This window comes from Poecile atricapillus, chromosome W, assembly GCF_030490865.1.
Source record: "Poecile atricapillus isolate bPoeAtr1 chromosome W, bPoeAtr1.hap1, whole genome shotgun sequence".
In the NCBI taxonomy this organism is placed as follows: domain Eukaryota; kingdom Metazoa; phylum Chordata; class Aves; order Passeriformes; family Paridae; genus Poecile; species Poecile atricapillus.
Window position 1 is genome coordinate 45,715,075 of NC_081288.1, and position 17,573 is coordinate 45,732,647.

Sequence of the window (17,573 nt, forward strand, 5' to 3'; positions counted from 1 at the left end):
GCTTATTTGAGTGACCTTTTTATCACTCCTTCCTGTCAGATAATTAAGATTGAAGTATGTTCTCCCATCCTTTCACAAGGCTAATTTAAGTACTTAGAATGTTTTACTTGGTTATTCCTGTGCAAAGTCAGTGAATGTTTTAACTCAATTTGCAAATGGTAAGACATGGGTATGAAGCATGAAGAGCAAATGGTCTGGGAGGTTCTTAAAGCCCAGGCTTATAGTCCCAGATCCGTGTTCCCCTGTCACTGGAGCACAGCTTCATACCTGCAGGAGTTTTGCCAACAGTTCAAGTTTAGGCTATCTGCACATCTCATTTTCCTTTATAACAGAGTGGAGGATCTTCAAGGAAATAAGACTTTGACCCCATAGTTGTTCCCAGTCATTTGAGATGTAATTAGACAAAGGGGCTAGGAAAAACAGCAGGGTCTGCAGGGAGGAATTTTTGGGGCACAGGGCTTTCCCTACAGTTCCTGTGAAGCTGATGCAAAGATTGGACACATCTTGAAAGTTGGGTATGTACTAAGGCTTTTGCTTTTGGGAAACCACACATTTACTTGCCCTCTCCTTTTGCGCATGCAGTGAACACACAATTGAATAAATAACTGAGAAGGCAGTTAATTCTGTAAACTCACAACATGGCACTTTGAAGGTAACTTTCCTATAGTAAAGGGACCACCAGGAATTCTTGAAATTACTGTGTTCTGCCCTGCTTAAGGGACCTTCCATCCCCTTTGGCCCAAACAGACACAGATCACTGGAGCACTGACTTTTGTACTTGATTTTTTTTTGTGGGTTTGTGTAAAACCCTCAACTGTAACTTGCAGTTTCTGATAGCAGAAGAACTATGCTTTCAATAAAGAAAAACTCAGAGCAGCCTGAGGAGTTGTAAAGATGAGAAGTAGGCTTCATGATTGATGTTCAGAATAGTTCTTATGGATGTCAGGGGGTAGTTCTTCCATCTTCAGTGCTGCTATTGAAGAAACTGTGCACACAGTCTGCTTTTAAATGTGCTTTCTCTTCAGTAAGAGATGGCTTGGCACAATAAATTCATAAATACAGCATCTTTAAATGCCCTATGGCTAACAAAATTTAAAACAAAAGGTATTGTGGATCCATTTAATAAATACTTATCTGACTCTTCTCTCAAACCTATAAAACAAGGCTTACTAACTGTCTGGAAAGAGTCCTCAGGCACTGCATATATTTTTTTTTCTTTTCCTCATGCAGATGATTTTCCTAAACCACAGATCACTGTCCAGCCAGAAACCCAGTCAGCAATTAAAGGCTCCAATTTGAGTTTTGTGTGTTCAGCAGCCAGCAGCAGTGATTCCCCAATGACTTTTGCATGGAAGAAAGACAACGAATTGCTGCAAGATGCTGAAATGGAGAATTACGCACACCTCCGGGCCCAGGGTGGAGAAGTGATGGAGTACACCACCATCCTTCGACTGCGCAATGTTGAATTCAGTAATGAAGGGAAATACCAGTGTGTTATTTCAAATCATTTTGGTTCATCCTACTCTGTCAAAGCCAAACTTACAGTAAACAGTAAGTATGTTATGTTTTGCTTGTGGACTTAGAATGATTTTAATCAAGATAGGTAATCATAGATTTTCCATTCTCATCATGTGCATCTTTAGAAGATCCATAAAATGAGATTATTTCATAAAAATTTATCTATTTCCAAGGACACCATTCAGTTTTACCTCTGGTCCCAGTGTGCTGAAGCATAGTATAGGAAAAGCCAGATAACATACCAAATTCATATTATATCTGGCAAAATCAATGTTACAAGATGGAAAATGTTAACTTTTTCTCACAGGAAGTATATGCTCTGTTTCAAGATGCTATGAAAAGGTCATCTAGGAGGCTGTTAGCAGAAATGAGATTTTGATCTAGGTGGTTTCACATACTTCACAGTTCCTTCCCTTTCTGCTGGCTACTGATGAGTTTAGGTTGTATTATTTCTCTACTGTTTTTAGGCCCATAAACAGTGTTCAAAAAAGGAAAAGTATGTTTCATGTATTGATTTTGGTATCACCAACTTTTCTTTAGTGCTGCCTTCATTTACAAAAATCCCCATGGACTTAACCATTCGAGCTGGGGCAATGGCGCGTTTGGAATGTGCTGCAGTTGGGCATCCTATCCCACAGATTGCTTGGCAGAAAGATGGTGGAACAGATTTTCCTGCAGCACGCAAGAGGCGCATGCATGTCATGCCTGAAGATGATGTATTCTTTATTGTTGATGTAAAGATTGAGGACACAGGTGTTTACAGCTGTACAGCTCAAAACACTGCTGGAAGTATTTCAGCTAACGCAACATTAACAGTACTAGGTAAGATATTGGCAAACCTTAACAGCACAATCAATATGATTCAAAATAATAAAAGTTAGTCAAGTTTGTCAGTGTATACACATCTGGTATGAGTGTGATGGAGGGAAGGGGCTTCTGTTTTAATTTAGAGACAGTAGATTTGTTTAACTTCTGATTTCTTGACATTTTGTTAACCACTTTTATTGGAGTTTTCTGCAATCGTAAGCACGCATGATTTGGCATTTTTACCTTATAATCAAGCATGTAAATCAGATCAACTGACAGGTAAATTGTAGGCTTTAAGTACAAATTTTTGAGTTTCTTCTTAGAATGAGAGTAAGCTTTATTAGGCGCTACTGATGCATTTATTTTAGCTTTTCCTCTTGATCTGTGAAGAAGAGGGACGTTATTACTCTTGCAAGATCATTTAGAATATTAGAATAATAAGACTTATAAGAGTATAAGGCTTGTGCTTTCTTTCCAGAAACACCATCATTTTTGCGGCCTTTGCTGGACCGAACTGTGACAAAAGGTGAAACTGCAGTCTTGCAGTGCATTGCTGGTGGTAGCCCTCCACCCCGACTGAACTGGACTAAGGATGACAGCCCTCTCGTGGTTACAGAAAGACATTTCTTTGCTGCAGGCAATCAATTACTAATTATTGTGGATACAGATGTAGAAGATGCTGGGAAATACACTTGTGAAATGTCTAATACACTTGGAACGGAACGAGGCAACATCCGTCTTAATGTAATTCCTACTCCCACCTGTGACTCTCCTCAAAACATTGCCCCATCACTTGATGATGATGGATGGGCCACAGTTGGCATTGTGATCATAGCTGTGGTTTGCTGTGTGGTGGGCACTTCCTTGGTGTGGGTGGTCATCATCTACCACACCAGAAGGAGAAATGAAGATTGCAGCATCACAAATACAGGTGTGTAAACTGAAGGTTTGGAGTTTTCCTCCCTAATTTGCCCTAAACTAGGACACCTTGGAAAGGGAAAAAAAAAATGTTCGTGGTTGCTTTGCAGTGACTTTATTGTAGGAACATTTGTGTGTTTCTACTTGGAAGCAAAAAGATGAATTATATGTTACTTTCAGTGCTTTGCTGACAAGTTTAAATATGTTTCTACAAATTGAAGTATGCTAATGGCTTTTGTATGTGTTTTGCTTCCCCACAGATGAAACAAATTTACCTGCTGACATTCCAAGTTACCTGTCATCCCAGGGGACACTAGCTGAAAGGCAGGATGGATATGGCTCATCTGAAAATGGCAGTCACCATCAGTTTCTCTCATCTTCTGTAGGAGGGTATTTTTTGCAGCAGAGGGACAGTAATGGTAGGTAGAAAATGCTAAGCTATGATTTTTCATGTGGCTTGAGGAGCTGCAGTTTGGCTATTGTCTTTCTAACTAACAGAAATAACACTACAGAAGCATGTTTACAGAAATTTAATTGAGGATGTGAATTTTATTGCTTGGTATTTTTTTCAACATGATAATAACTGGAACTTGGTTCTGTTCATCCAAATGATATTAGGGTGTTTATTAAATGAGGAAGTTTTTCTCTAGTCTCAAGGGTAAATTTAAACTGATATGCCACAAAACAAGAGTGTCCAAAAGAAAAATTACCATGGCATGTCTTCCTCTCTTACAGCATGAAAAGTGTGCTTTTAGTGGAATGTAGGCATGTGTGGTAATACCAGTGGAACTTAAGTATAGCTGTTTAAGCTTGCTGGTTAAAAAAATCATTATAGTCAGGGTTAGTAAAGGATTTAAGGTGACTGCAAGTTAAAACCTGCAATACTTGACATTTATATGTGTGGCCCCTAAGAATCCTGTACATACCTGCACTAGAGAATAAAAGGCAACTTTCTGGGAAAGAGTTTGGGGTTGAGATACAATTAGGAGCTGGGACAGGTGGGAATGATGCTGAGATAGGTTTGCAGTTCTGGGGTAGTGAGAGGAACAGCCTCTTTGTGGATCAGGAACCAGAGGCTGTGTCCAAAGCTTTCAGGAACCATTGAACTGAAAATCTTTATAGGTGTTTAAGCAGCCAGTGACTCCTTCAGATTCTTCCAAACAGGACTTAGACATTGATACTCTGCTTTGAAGGTGGCTGTCAGATCATGAATTTGTATTCTGTGCTTTGGATGAAGGAAGTCCCTGGTTCTGATCCCTGTGACTGGTTTTGTTTTGTTTTCTTATTCAGGGATTGTACAGTGAAGTGACACATCTCTGTCAAGCTAATTAATAGAACAGTTGCTGGAATTAGAATTCTCATCCAAAAGTTAGGTTAAATCTAAGCAAACTCGGAACTACACTACAAAATGTAGTTGAACACGTGGGGTTCTTAAAACTTACCCAAGAAAACTCTAAGCTGAAGATGCAGAAAAGACTGTGCTGACACATCAATTTTATTTTTAAGGCATTTGCCATCTAGATAACAGCAGTGAAACAGACTTGGAGGGTGTTGCAGATCCATTCCTATGTCACTATTTGGGGACTTCAGGGACTTCGTATTTAAAAGGCAACACTTACAGTTCTGATGCATTTGAAGCATACAATACAAGTAAGTTGGTGGGGGGAAGGTTTAGGCCGAACATAATCGTTGCTATGATGAATCAGTATAAAATCAATTTTTCCTTTCCTTTAGGTTGCAGCCCTGACCAGAGATCAGTAGGCTTGGGCCCTTATGAGTCTGAATATTTAAAGAAAAAGGAATGCTATCAATACTCACCTGCTCAGGAAGATCCCTTTGACCAGTGTGTTGGCTTTATTGGGACACCGGCTACAAGTAGCAGATTGATGAACTCTATTTATACTCAAAATGAAGGAACTGGACTGAAAAGCAAAAGTCTCAACTTAGACACATTTGATTTAAACAGAAGTTTGGAGCCCTCATCTATTACAAGTAACAGCACTTTCATGGGTATGTTCTAGCTGTTGTTTTTTATTCAAGCTGCCATTGTCTTTGCTGTCTTGCTTCCTACAATACTAAGCAAATACTAAGTACCTACAATACTAAGCAAAACTGATTTCTCAGCTTTCTCTTTCCCAAATGTTTGATGCTGAGGAACAGAAAAGTGAATATAACTGTGTTATGAGGATATTTAGATGACCACATCTTAATAGCTCACACTTACATAAAAATTTCATTGGTGATGCGATTCTTATCTTCTGTCTTAATAGAGCTGGCAGATTTCTGTAAATGTTAGCATACATAACTTAAATATACCTTAACAAACTTCAGGCATAAGTTTTGCCTGAGAGGCAAAAAGGTGTGTAAGGAGGGCTCAGGGCAGGTGGGGAGACTTGAACTTGTATGTGTATATATTTTATAACACAGTCAGCCAGAACTATTTACCCTTCAAAAGAAGGCACTATGTAAAAATTCCCTCTCTATCCCTCATTTGTAATTTTCTCATAATGCGCATGACAAAAGAATTCCCGAAGTTTAGTTTAGGGTTTACAATTTTAATCCAGATTGTAGGGAGAGGTGGGGAAAGGAGGAAAGCTTTGCTTTATCCTCGAAGCTCATTAAATTTTGGATGTTGGTTTGGTTGCTTGGTTTAAAATGCATATAAAACCACATACTGCTTTCATCCTTGTGATATCTTAGCACCAAACACAGCTCTGGTACCGTAGATTGTCTCCCAGCTGGTGTGTCAGCACTGGCTGATCGAGATCTGGGTCTGCTGGCTCTGAAGGGGACCTGGGGGAATGTGCATCACTGGGCTCTTTGTTCTCAGGGGGTGGGGAGGGAGGCACAAGCTCTGAAGTTTTCCCTCTTCAAAAGCCAGATGTTTGAACTGTAAAACGTTGCAGATGCCAGGACATCTGGCAGAGACCCTGGGACTGCACACGGCCAGCTTCCTGGCTGCCTGCCACTATTACTGTGGTGGGACTGTGCAGACAGGGCTTTAGCATGTCTCCTGCAGAAAGCAGTCCAACTGTATGTTCATATATCCAGGAGTTAATGTCACCTCAAGGGCACATAGTCCTCTTGCCCTAAGAAGCTATGCAGAGTTACTACTTTCATCAGTTCTCTGAGCATACTACCCCACTTACGTTGCATTGTCAATGCCTTAGATGCTTCATAACCATTAGCACTCTTCCCTCAAAGAGCCTATCGCTAGATCTTGGAGATGGTGGCTATGGAAGAAGTTGTGGTAGATTTCTTGTCTTTAGTTGTGAAGTCACTTCTTCAAGATGGCCATCAAATTCAAGCCCCCTTCTGCTTGTGCAGTCACAGTGAAGAAGACAGCTGGCATTTTAGCATCATGGTTGATGCACGAGCCAGAAAGTTTGTAGCTTGGATTTTTTGTTTGTAAGACAGTTCATTTGTAGCTTTGGTGCTGTGAGGAGCATCATTTCATATTGCATTAGGTCAAACCTGCTGTACAATTCGTTGATGGAAATAGGGATTTTGTCCAGTGCCTTTTTTAATAACTTCTCAGATCACAGTTTTACTTGAAACCCTTGCTTCTAACAACTAAACAAAAGCAGAAGTGTTGCATTTTGTTTGGGCTCAAAATTTATTAAAAAATGTAGTGTCAAATCATTAATAAAAACTTCCTCAAAGTCAGCCTGTGGCACACTGTCCTCTGAAAGTAAGTCCTTACAGACACTATGACTTACGATGGCTTTATCTTTGTTCAGTGAAAAAAGAAGGTCCTTCTTGTAGAGGTGTTGATACTAACAGCTTCCCAGTGGTGAAGAGTGACACACACTGATTGTTTCCTGACTGGTAAATCCAGATAATTAATAACAATTGAACTGAAATGTGTAATTCTCTTTGGATTGCTATTGTTCTCTTTGCCCACAACTGGCTGGATGATCAGTGGTAAATGGAGCATGTCACTATCTCCATCTTTATTATTAATGGGAGGTGCTAGCCAGAAGAAGATTGTGTTAGGGTTCAGATTGCACTGTGGAACAGTGTTGTATAACCTGATCGAGGTTTATGGGGTTACTTTTTTTTTTTTTTTTTAATTCCTATTTTATTTTTTCTAAACTGCATGGCAGATTGCACATGCCATTCATTTATTGAAGAGCAAAACAGGGAGTGACTTCTGCATTAGGTGTCTTGTGATGTGTTTGCAGTTTGGTCTGTGTTCCCACCTCCCCTCTCACCACCCTCCCCAAATAAAAATGAGTATGAAAGTAGTCATGAAGACAAAAGAAATGAAGTTGTGGGTAGCTATACCCACAACTACTTGGAAGTGTTCTTAATGTCTCTGAGGGCAGAATCTTGCCCTTAAGCTTGCGAGCACATGGATATTGTATTTTAAATGGTAAAACAACATTTAAGTAAAATCTCACTTTGGTGAACTTTTTCTTTTGTCAATCCTTGGCTTGCATTCCAGTGTCACTTATGTACACTAGGGTGAGACATAAAGCTTTTTAGCATCAGTATTTCTGTGCTCACTCTTTCACTGTCTTTCAGGAACATTTGGAAAGCCTTTATGGAGGCCTCAGCTGGACTCTCTTTCAAGCTGTAGACAGCAAGCAAATTGCCAGCCAAAAACCTCTCATAATAATCATGTCTCACTGGACTTCGATGCAGAGGTGGATGAAGAGGGAAGGAAAAGGACAGTTTCTAGGGGAGAAAATAGCTTTTATACTTGCAAACAGTCCTTCGAAAACTTTAGGACTTCTACTTTCCGATCCAGTGATTCAGATACGTAGCTCCTTTTGGACTTGCTGTTTTCTGGAACCAAAGAAATAATTTGACATACTACTACCTCAGTATGGAACTTTATTTAAAAGGGGAATAAGGAGAAGAAGGGAAGAAAGAAACCACATGATGCTCTGAAATCAGAAGAAAAAATATATTTTTTTTCCAATAAAGCATAATTTCCAAGATGCTCTACATTGGTTCTGCAGGGAAAAAAAATCATTATAAAAATACTATATTTGTAATTATTTTATAGCTTTTTTTAATGCAAATAATATGTTTTGTAAATTAACGATGTAAATAATACAGTGTACGTATTTCTATGTCAGACTTCATTTTCTTGAAATGAGTAGTAAGCATTCTAATTTTGTATTTTTTTTTTTAAATTTTGTACCTTTTTACAAATGGAAACTCCATGCTGTTATCAGGTACCATGCATCTTATTTGCACATTACTTTAATAAAATATGCTGCCATGTGGTCTCTGACCTACATTAGTGTATGAAGAATGAAAAGTGAATTATGTTTTTGGACAGTATTGCAAATGTAGGTGCTTTCTGATGCACGTTTGCACCTTTATTTGACTTAAACTTGTACCTTTAGATTTACTATGTAAACTATCTTCATCTTCAAAGAGAGGGTGTGGTCCTGCCATGGTTATTGGTAAGGTTGGTTGCAGCTGTTAGAACTAAAGCAAGGCTGTAAATCCTCCAGTTTGTGAATTCCCCCTGTCAGATGTGCACACACACGCTCTCCGTTTTCATGCCTGTAAGACTGTAGAACCAGCAGTTTGCCTGTGCCTTTGTTAGTGTGCCTACATCTGGTGGAGGGATATGATATACACAGTAGATGCACGAATTGATATCAAGCTATTTAGTAAAAGAAGAAAAATGGCACTGGGTATCTGCCTGGTAACCTAGCTCTTCTCTGAGTGGCTGTGTCAAGTGTTTGCCAAATACGCAGTGCATGCCTGAGTCTTTGCTTTCCCATACCCTTTCTCCCTCTTTTCTTGCTTCTGCAGCCACTCCCTGCTCAACATGAGGAGGTAATCCAAGAATAAGATAATGGTTTTTTTTGTTTAATTCATGCTTCTGTTCTTTACTTGGCTGCCCTTCTCTCTGGTTATAGATGAGATCTGTGCTTTATTTAATTGCTCAGTCACATTGAGCAATTGTAGACTTTTGCTGGATTATATTTTTAGTAAAGAACCCAGTGTCTAACTATACAGAGATAAACAGTAGTTAAAACTGAGTGGACACAGTCCACTTTTTCTGTTTCCAGGTACAGATGCCTGTTGTTTTAAAAAGTGGTGAATTCTGTTGTCATCACTGTGCTAAAACAGTGAGACTTCAAAATGGTTAATTCTACAGGACATTGGCTTTTTAAATCTGCCTGCTTTGAAGGTGCAAACTTACATGGTTGCCAAATAGCTTCTTTTAAACTAAATTAAAAGCAGCTGTTAGAATAGGCCATCACAGGCATCAGGGCTAAAGCGAAAGCAAAGATTTTGTTGCCTGGTGTAGCTGAACTAAGGGCTTTTAGTTGTCTGCAGCCAGAAACCTGGTACCCAGATTGCAATGCAATTTCCCTTTAATTTAGGCACCAGTATTAGAGGCAGGAAGTTAATCCATCCTTAGTCACTGGTGGTCTAAGCTTACCGAATGGGATTTGCGTGCTTTAGTTGATCATATTGCCAGATTTTTTGACTTATTGTTAATTTGTCTTCATTGCTGCCAGATGTGCTGATGTGGTGACAGACATTGGTATGGGTGTTTGATTATAATTAAGTGCATTTGAAAGGGATTAATTTTTCCTCAGTTAAGCACAAACCTGTAGGTCAACAAGGCAAGAAATCTAAAATTTGATTCACTCAATAATCTCTCCTTTTTTCCCCCAAACCTCCCTCCCTAATGACCCTGTTTTTTAGGGAGAGGAGAGCTGGAGCCTGTGATAGCTCCTGTTTATAGCCAGACATTGCTTTTTTGACATATTAAAAAATACCTAAGTTAAAAACAGTAACTCCAGATTTAGTGTGTATCCTTAAGAACTCCATGTTAAAGGTTCATCATGAAAAACAAGCTTTAAATTCTGTAGTGGGTGAAGGTTGAGAACAGTGGCAATGTCATTCCTTTTTCATCTCCCTTGCAAAGATACTAATCTTCCAAGGGCTTGAATGTCTGTACCTAAATAAATTTTCAGGGTCAATGACTGAATTTTAAATGCTTTTCACCAAGTTGCATTTAGTAATCTAGACATAGGAATGACTTAAAATGTTATTTGATGCCTTAAATTCCCAGGAATGAAAATAAAAGCTCCTACATCATCTTTTCTGCTAGCTTGAGTTTTTGTGACTTATAAGTGGATTGTGCTTTAATACAGTGGCAATCTATAGAGTGCAACATAGTTTCAGTATCTTAGTAGTTCTTCTTAAACCAATGATGTAACAAAACACCTGTATTAAAGGCTTGGAAGTTTGCTTGCCTTCCCCCCCCCCCCCTTTAAGATGCAAATGTTAGTGAGTAGTTGGGTATTTACCCAGCTGAAAGCTAAATTGTAAGTTGATGTGATGGGGAAAGAAATTGCAGCCAACCCTGAGTAAAGCTTACACTGCATCTCAAGAATTAGAATGAGAAACAAGTCTTGTGTTGCTCAGTGGCAAAACAGACATTTAGCAGTTTTATGACCAGCAGCAGCTGGAATCTTGCCATGGGCTCACTTAAAACTTGTAGAATTTTCTTTAAGGGCAGTATCCACTTAATGCTTTACACAACAAAATGTTTTGCCTTGTTGAACTCACACAAGCAATTGCTGAGGTACAGTTTCTGTAAGCCCTAAATAGTTTTAGATAAATGTAGTTACTCATTTGCCACAATCTCTCTGGAGTGAGCATTTTCTAAATGTGTAATATGGTAATGATAATGGTGTGTATGAGATGACACTAGGGATACCTGCATACTGAAGGGCATTACAATTTCAAACACAACTTTATGGAGTTCTACTGTATTTCAGCAGCAAATGCTTTAATTTGGAAATCTTAACTGTAAGGAGATCTTGCAAAGAGTTAGGTGCAAAGCTTTCTCCAACTGAGGGCTCATTAGTGTCACCAAACATTTCTTATTTCAGTCTCTGGGATCTCTTGAACACTTAAGCCTTATTCCTTGAGCCGCTTCAAATAAGCTTAAAACTAAGACTTAGCTTTGCACTATAAACATTTGTGTTCTGCCAGCCTTACAAACCAGGACTATAATTGGGGATTGTGTTTCTTCTTGAATATAAACATAAGCAGAAATTCTATTAGCTACTTGCAAGATTTCTTGTTATGGATATGACACATCTCGGAGTTAAACTTTCTCAGTGAAATCTTTTTTGCTCACTTTGTGTATTGCTTTGTCGTAGAGAATGTGTCTTGACTAGTTGGATGTTAGTTTGCGATTCTTGTGAAATTACTTGAGAAAATAAGGAGGCAGGAGAACCTCAGCCTGGGAAAAAAAGCAATGTATAACAAGATGCAGTTTGTGTACATGCCATTTTACTCGCATTAAAAACTTTACCAATACCTTCCTTTTTTGTATTTCAGGGGAGTGTTGCAGGAGCGAATAAAAACAACATATTAGCTCACTAATGTGTGGCAAAAGGTGCTTCTCCTTGTTGTTGTGTTTAAGTATTAAGGTGTCAGTTGTTCCCCGAAATAAGTATGTGCACACCTGACCTCTTACCAAAAGGCACGGATGGCCTCTCCTGTTTCCTGTGCTGCTCTTTTTCTCATAGCTCAGTACTGCTCCCGTGTCCTCAGGGGACCCTCTCTGGTAACGTGTGCTCCTCAGTTCCCAGTTTCTCTGCTTGCACTGTCTCTGTGGTGACAGCCTGGGACAAATGCACTCAGTTCACAGAGCACAGTGCAGTTGCAAGCAGTACATCAGCAGTGGTTGTGTGCTGGAAGAGCGGGAAAGTGTTTGGGGGCAACAGGCTGGCCACAGCTTTAGGAGGAACTTGGTATGACTGTGCAGAAAATGCATAATTCAGAAAACAGGGATAAAATATTTATATTATAATGTTATGAGCACAACAAAGAGCATTTTTGTACTTTACAATGTTTTCTGTATGCTCTATGTTTTCAAGTGCCAAAAGCAGCAATGCACCAAAGAGCACATCATCTGGAGAGTTACCTCTTACTGCATCTAACATCTCCTTTCCTGGTAGACAAGAAACAAGATCTGTTTGTTTTCCTGTGTTTGGGTTCAAGACTGAATATTGCTGGTGCAGTGCATAGTTTCCCAGAGTCATGTGGTCTGTGGGGTCCACTGTGTCAGAATGCGTGTGATTAATGTGACTCAAGAATGCCATGGGACAGCAGGACCTGAGGGTGAAGTTGGTAGCAATTCTAAATTAACTACTTGTAAAACAAATTTAGGCTTTGTGAGTTCAGAATTTTTTTTCCCACACAAAAGAGAACAGAACCATAAATTACTCTAGATTAGGGACTAGTGAATAGCACTTCTGCATGATCCCTGGATGTCAGCCATCAACAAGGGCATTGGTTCCTATTCAGTTTGTCTGTTGACCGTGGGCTGTTGACCAGCAATTTCAGTGCAGGAGTTTGCAGTCCAAGTACCTGTATGTACTCTGCTCTGAAATTAATGGTGGCTAGTTTTAAGGCATGTGAATTTCAAATATGGCATTAGAAATTAAGATCTAACTTACTTGACAGAGGTAGTAAGATCCCCTGGATATAAAACAGGCTTTGGGATTTTGTAGGCCTCTGCTTTGAAAGGCTGGTATGCAACATTGTCTAAAGACACTCATTTGCCACAGCAATAAGCGACCTAATTATTTTTAGCACTTCCTTTGTAGCTATACATGGAGAAGCTATGACTCACGATTTGGGTCTGCTCCTGGATTATCAAAATTTGGGTATTGATTATTGAGACGTGTGAAATAACATCTTTTTGGACAGTGAGGCTTCAGATTTTTTTTATGGCAAAATGATGCAAAGCTACATCACTTCCTATCCAGTTAAAGAAGCGACCTTTGGTACTATTCTTGGTGTTCAGCCTACTTACTTTAGAAATCACTGAAAAAAATACTGTCATGGAAGAATAGACATTGATGTCCTTGGGTGGCTTACAAAATGTTTGCAAAATGCTTGCATTTTGTTTTTCTATGACGTGGAGAATTCAGGACTCCATTCAGCCTCTGTTCATCAACAAATGGTGGACTACTTTCATAGATGTGCCAGCACTTGACAGACATATCTAGTTCTGTCCTGTGCTGGCATGCTGCATGTTAGAGGAGTAGTCAGAGCTACTGTAAGGCAGAGCTCCAGAGATACTGTAAAGGGAATTCAGCAGAGGAGGGCTGTAGTTCCCATCCATGGAGGGGTTTTGAATAGTTCCCTTGTTCCAAGGGAGTAACTTGCGCAGGTTTAACATTTACCCCTCATAATTCTATATGCTTATCAAGGAGTTAAAACTGCCCCTTTATTAGCCCTTGAATGGGGAAGGTGTGCATTTTCTGCAGGACAAAATACGTTGGAGTTTCTGGAACTGCTTTTCAATCTCATTGTGGTTCTCGGAAGTGAGCAGAAAGACCTGGTCCTTCATTTGGCACATGGAGGTCCCTCAGGATGTGCCTTACTGCATGCAGAAGAATTTTGCAGTCTATTGACTAAGCAGGCCGTTCACACAAAAAAATACTTGATTCACTGGTACCATGTAATTTTTAACACATCTCCAAATCAGTCTTTTTTTCTATGTTTTCTAATTGCTATGGCTGACTAGCACAGCAATGAAGAAGCTGCTGTTTGAGTAAGTGTTAGAAGACATATATAATTAAGCCAACTCGTAACTGAAACTAGCCACTCTCCTGGCTTAAAATAAACTGGATTTGTACTGCTACCTGCTGTGGGTCTGTACACCAGCAGTATTAAGAAAGCATCAGTGCTACAGCAGCCAGCTGCCCGTAGCCTGGCCTCTGCCACAGAGTGATCGGATTCTTTATTAGTGTAAAGTTCTTTCTCTATTAACCTTCCCTCAGGAAAGGGGAAACACGGCCTCCATTGTAATTAGCTTACACAGCCGTCCATGTAAGCTAAAGAATGGAAAGTGTCAGGGGTGCTTGCAGCAGCCTCGTAGGCATTTGCTGTTAGCAGGGAAAAGTTAATCTGCTCTCAGATTTTGGCAAGGGCACAAAAGCCCACGTGTAAAAATGTTCTTAGAATGAATTAAATTTCATGTAAAAGTGACCACACAGTAGGTAAATTCATAAAATAGTGGTGATGATGGAAAATGTGACTAATCAAAAGGCTGCATTAACTTAATGAATAAAATTATCCTTTCATATAAACTGAGGTTCTTAAGTGCCTTATTTTAAAAATGTGTTTGTTTATTGTTCTGTAGCTTATAACAACTGTGTTATTTCACCTACCAGCACACTCTAGAAGTTTTATCTCTAACAGTGTTTGCATTCAAAGTATGGGGTTTTTTTGGGAAAAAAAGAAGATTAAATCAAAAAGCAACTCTGTGACACTGAGTCACTGAATTTGTTTTACTAAGTGGATTAAATAAGAACATGAAAAAAGTGTGAAAAAATAGAAATGTTTTGATTTTTCGCTTTGAAATTACTTGTCTCAAAAGTATTTTAATTTTTGTTTTTGAATTCTCCCTTTTCCGTTCAGAACTGGAATATAAAGTGCAGAGCCCCTTGGGTTATCAGGGCAACACAGACCAGGCACACAGCTGGAGTGTGCAGAGCTGTTGCTTGTTCTTTCCCTGCTGCGCATCCCTCTTCTCGAATCCATTTGATCTGAGTTTCACAGGTCCTTGTGGATTGATTCTCCTTCCTACCAGTGCATGTTTCTCTCCTTGATTTCTTCTTGAAAGTACTGACTCAACAAGTTTCTATAATCATAAAGAGTCAGGCTTGATGTTTTTCTGTGTGATTAGAAATGTTCTGCTCCCTGTGCGCTTTGAGAGCTGTAGGAGGCTGGTCCCAGGGTGGAATCTGAGCAAGCCCCGAGTAGGCTCTCAGCCCTGCTGTGTGTGCTGCTGGCAGGGCAGCCACAGTGGCAGCCCTGCTCTCCAAGGCTCCTGCCCTGGAGATGCCTTGATCCAGCAGATCTCAAACAGCACCTCAGATTCAGGAGCTGTGCAAGCAATGCCCGAATCATCTCTTCTGTTAAAGTGAAGTGCAAATAAAAGGCTGCATCAGATAGTTAGCTCTCAAACAAGGCAGCTGAGGAAACATCTTTGAGTCTGTAACGTCTGGGCATTGATCAGGTGCAGAGGTTGAGAGGGATCTGGGAAAGGCATTCCTACCTCTTTCCTCCACCCAAAGCTTTCCAGCTATTCAGTTGTGTTGGATCTTTTGTGTTGGACCTCTTTTCTCCTCACAAAACATTCTTAAATAGAAAAATAGGAATTTGCTTTTATAGTTCACAGCAATTACAAAGTAGCTATTTTTATAAATTTGGTGGGACTCCTTTTCTCCTTTCCTTTTCCTTTTCCTTTTCCTTTTCCTTTTCCTTTTCCTTTTCCTTTTCCTTTTCCTTTTCCTTTTCCTTTTCCTTTTCCTTTTCCTTTTCCTTTTTCCTTTTTCCTTTTTCCTTTTTTTTTATAAGGTCTTTCACAAAGGAGTTTTAAGCTTATGTGGGCTTCCAGCTCAAGCTTCATATACTTGTCAGGAAAGAAAAAAGAAAGGGTTTGCTTTTTTTGGGGCCAGGTGTTTTATATGGCTAAGTTAAGACATGCCTGAAAAGGCTGTGGTTATTTTCCTGTCTGTAAAGTACTGCATTCATTTGTTATTTTTTCCCTTCCTTTTCGTAACATCAAGCACATAACCTTTCAAACGTGCTATTTATTTCTGTGTTTTCTGTTTGTAAATCCCCTACGACCATTAGTTTCTTTGGAACGCTGGAACTGAAAGTGGACATTAGTTTCCTCCTCTCCTCAAATATTCTTACAGATGTTGCTGTAAATCAATTGCAGGACTGACATAGCATTTGGCCGCCTGACAAATGTGCTATAGTAATGCACCTCAGTAAAATGTGGAATTTTACTGCTTGTAACTTTTTTGAAGCAGTTGTAAATTCTCATCCATGTCAGCACAGGTGGAAAGATAGTCACAAATAATGTATGCACGTGTGTGTGTGTGTGTGTGTGTGTGTATGTGCGCGCACACGTGCTGGCGTGCATGTGTGTTTGTAGAGGGTGGGGTGTAGAGATTGTCTGTGGTTATTCTTTCTAGAGAGTCCTCTAGGTGGTTCAGAACTTCCATTATTTAATTCAGCTGCTTGAAGCAAATTAGAAGAGCAAATACTCTAATTAAACTCAAAATTATCTTGCTAACTGTTTTTTGGAGAGAGAATGTGTGCCTGAAAATTGAAGCAAGGAGGCTATGGCAGCTGAAGGTGGAGCTGGGGCTGGTAAACCGTGACAAGCTTCACAGCAGCCACTCAGGTAATGATAAAAGAGCCATTTCCGGTACCCACCATGAGTTTTTGCTTCTGAGAGGGCTGAGCCAAGCTGCTCTTCATCAAGAGAATTCAGCTGTGAGCTGAACACTATGCTGGTAGCTCACAGCACTGGTCAGGGACGGGAGTGTGTTATCCCAAGACGTTTTGCTTTCCTGTTTCCTTGTGGAATCTGTTCCAAGAGGCGAGATGTTTGGAAACGTTTAGGAATACAGCTAATCCTACTGAATGGGCCATGCTGACCAGGCAGCCCCCATTCAGCCTTCCTGGCTGTGCCAATCATTCTGCCTCCCTGATGAGAACTTGGTTTTCATCAGAACATGTGCTGAGCCTGGCAAGGAGCTAGACTATCCTTTCCCCAAAAATAAGAATTTTCTGTCTTTCCTATACTTGAGTATAAGACTACTCAGAAGTTGTTTCACAATATCTAAGAGCAAAACATTTGGAGGAATCTTAGATTTTGATGAGCTGCTCTGCTGAACTTCCTGGGAAGAAAGCCAGGCAGAAATTCTGGGAACACTGATTTTGGAAATATTGCCTCTTCTTACAATGAATGGTAAGAAGTATATTTGCTTAAAAACTAAATAATAATAAGCTCACCCTAGAAATATCTTTCTTAGCTATTATTTCAATCATCATTACAGAAACATGATTTGGAATAGAATTCCAGCTTACACTATATTATATTATTTGTAGAGCATGGATACGGTGACAAACATCAATCTGCATACAAAACTAGTGTTAAAAGAATATTTATTCTCTTAGTCAGAGACTTTAAAATCATGTGGTTTTAAAGGCAAAAATGAGTATTTGGCCTTGTCAGAGTCTTCATGAACTGTCCGTCTTTAGCTGTAGTGCTTTGGTTCTTCATGGTTCCTTTTAGCTGTTGGAAGGCTGGGCCTGTAGCCTCTGGTAACTGTCTTGGTTTCCCCTGGGCTCATATTCAGCATAAGCATCTCAGGAGACACTTCTCCCCATGTCTTGGAAACCCATCTGAGAAGGAGCTGCACTGCTGTTCAAGGCTGCCCACAACTCTCTGTCAACCTCAGAAAACAGATCAAAACAGATCAAATTAAAACCTTAATTTTGGACAGATAGGGATAGGT

The 17,573-nt window shown here is 39.7% G+C and overlaps 1 protein-coding gene across 1 annotated transcript in view; it reads left to right on the plus strand.

Annotated features, from left to right (window-relative positions):
* Positions 1 to 8,795, plus strand: part of LOC131591754 (leucine-rich repeats and immunoglobulin-like domains protein 3) — a 37,969-nt gene extending 29,174 nt beyond the window's left edge. Inside the window, exons 13-19 of the mRNA XM_058862778.1 lie at positions 1,231 to 1,551; positions 2,059 to 2,340; positions 2,804 to 3,256; positions 3,504 to 3,662; positions 4,750 to 4,893; positions 4,978 to 5,253; positions 7,771 to 8,795. Coding sequence (XP_058718761.1) covers positions 1,231 to 1,551; positions 2,059 to 2,340; positions 2,804 to 3,256; positions 3,504 to 3,662; positions 4,750 to 4,893; positions 4,978 to 5,253; positions 7,771 to 8,012 — 1,877 coding nt within the window. The 3' untranslated portion in view covers positions 8,013 to 8,795. The remainder of the gene's footprint in view (positions 1 to 1,230; positions 1,552 to 2,058; positions 2,341 to 2,803; positions 3,257 to 3,503; positions 3,663 to 4,749; positions 4,894 to 4,977; positions 5,254 to 7,770) is intronic.
* Positions 8,796 to 17,573: the final 8,778 nt, after the last annotated feature.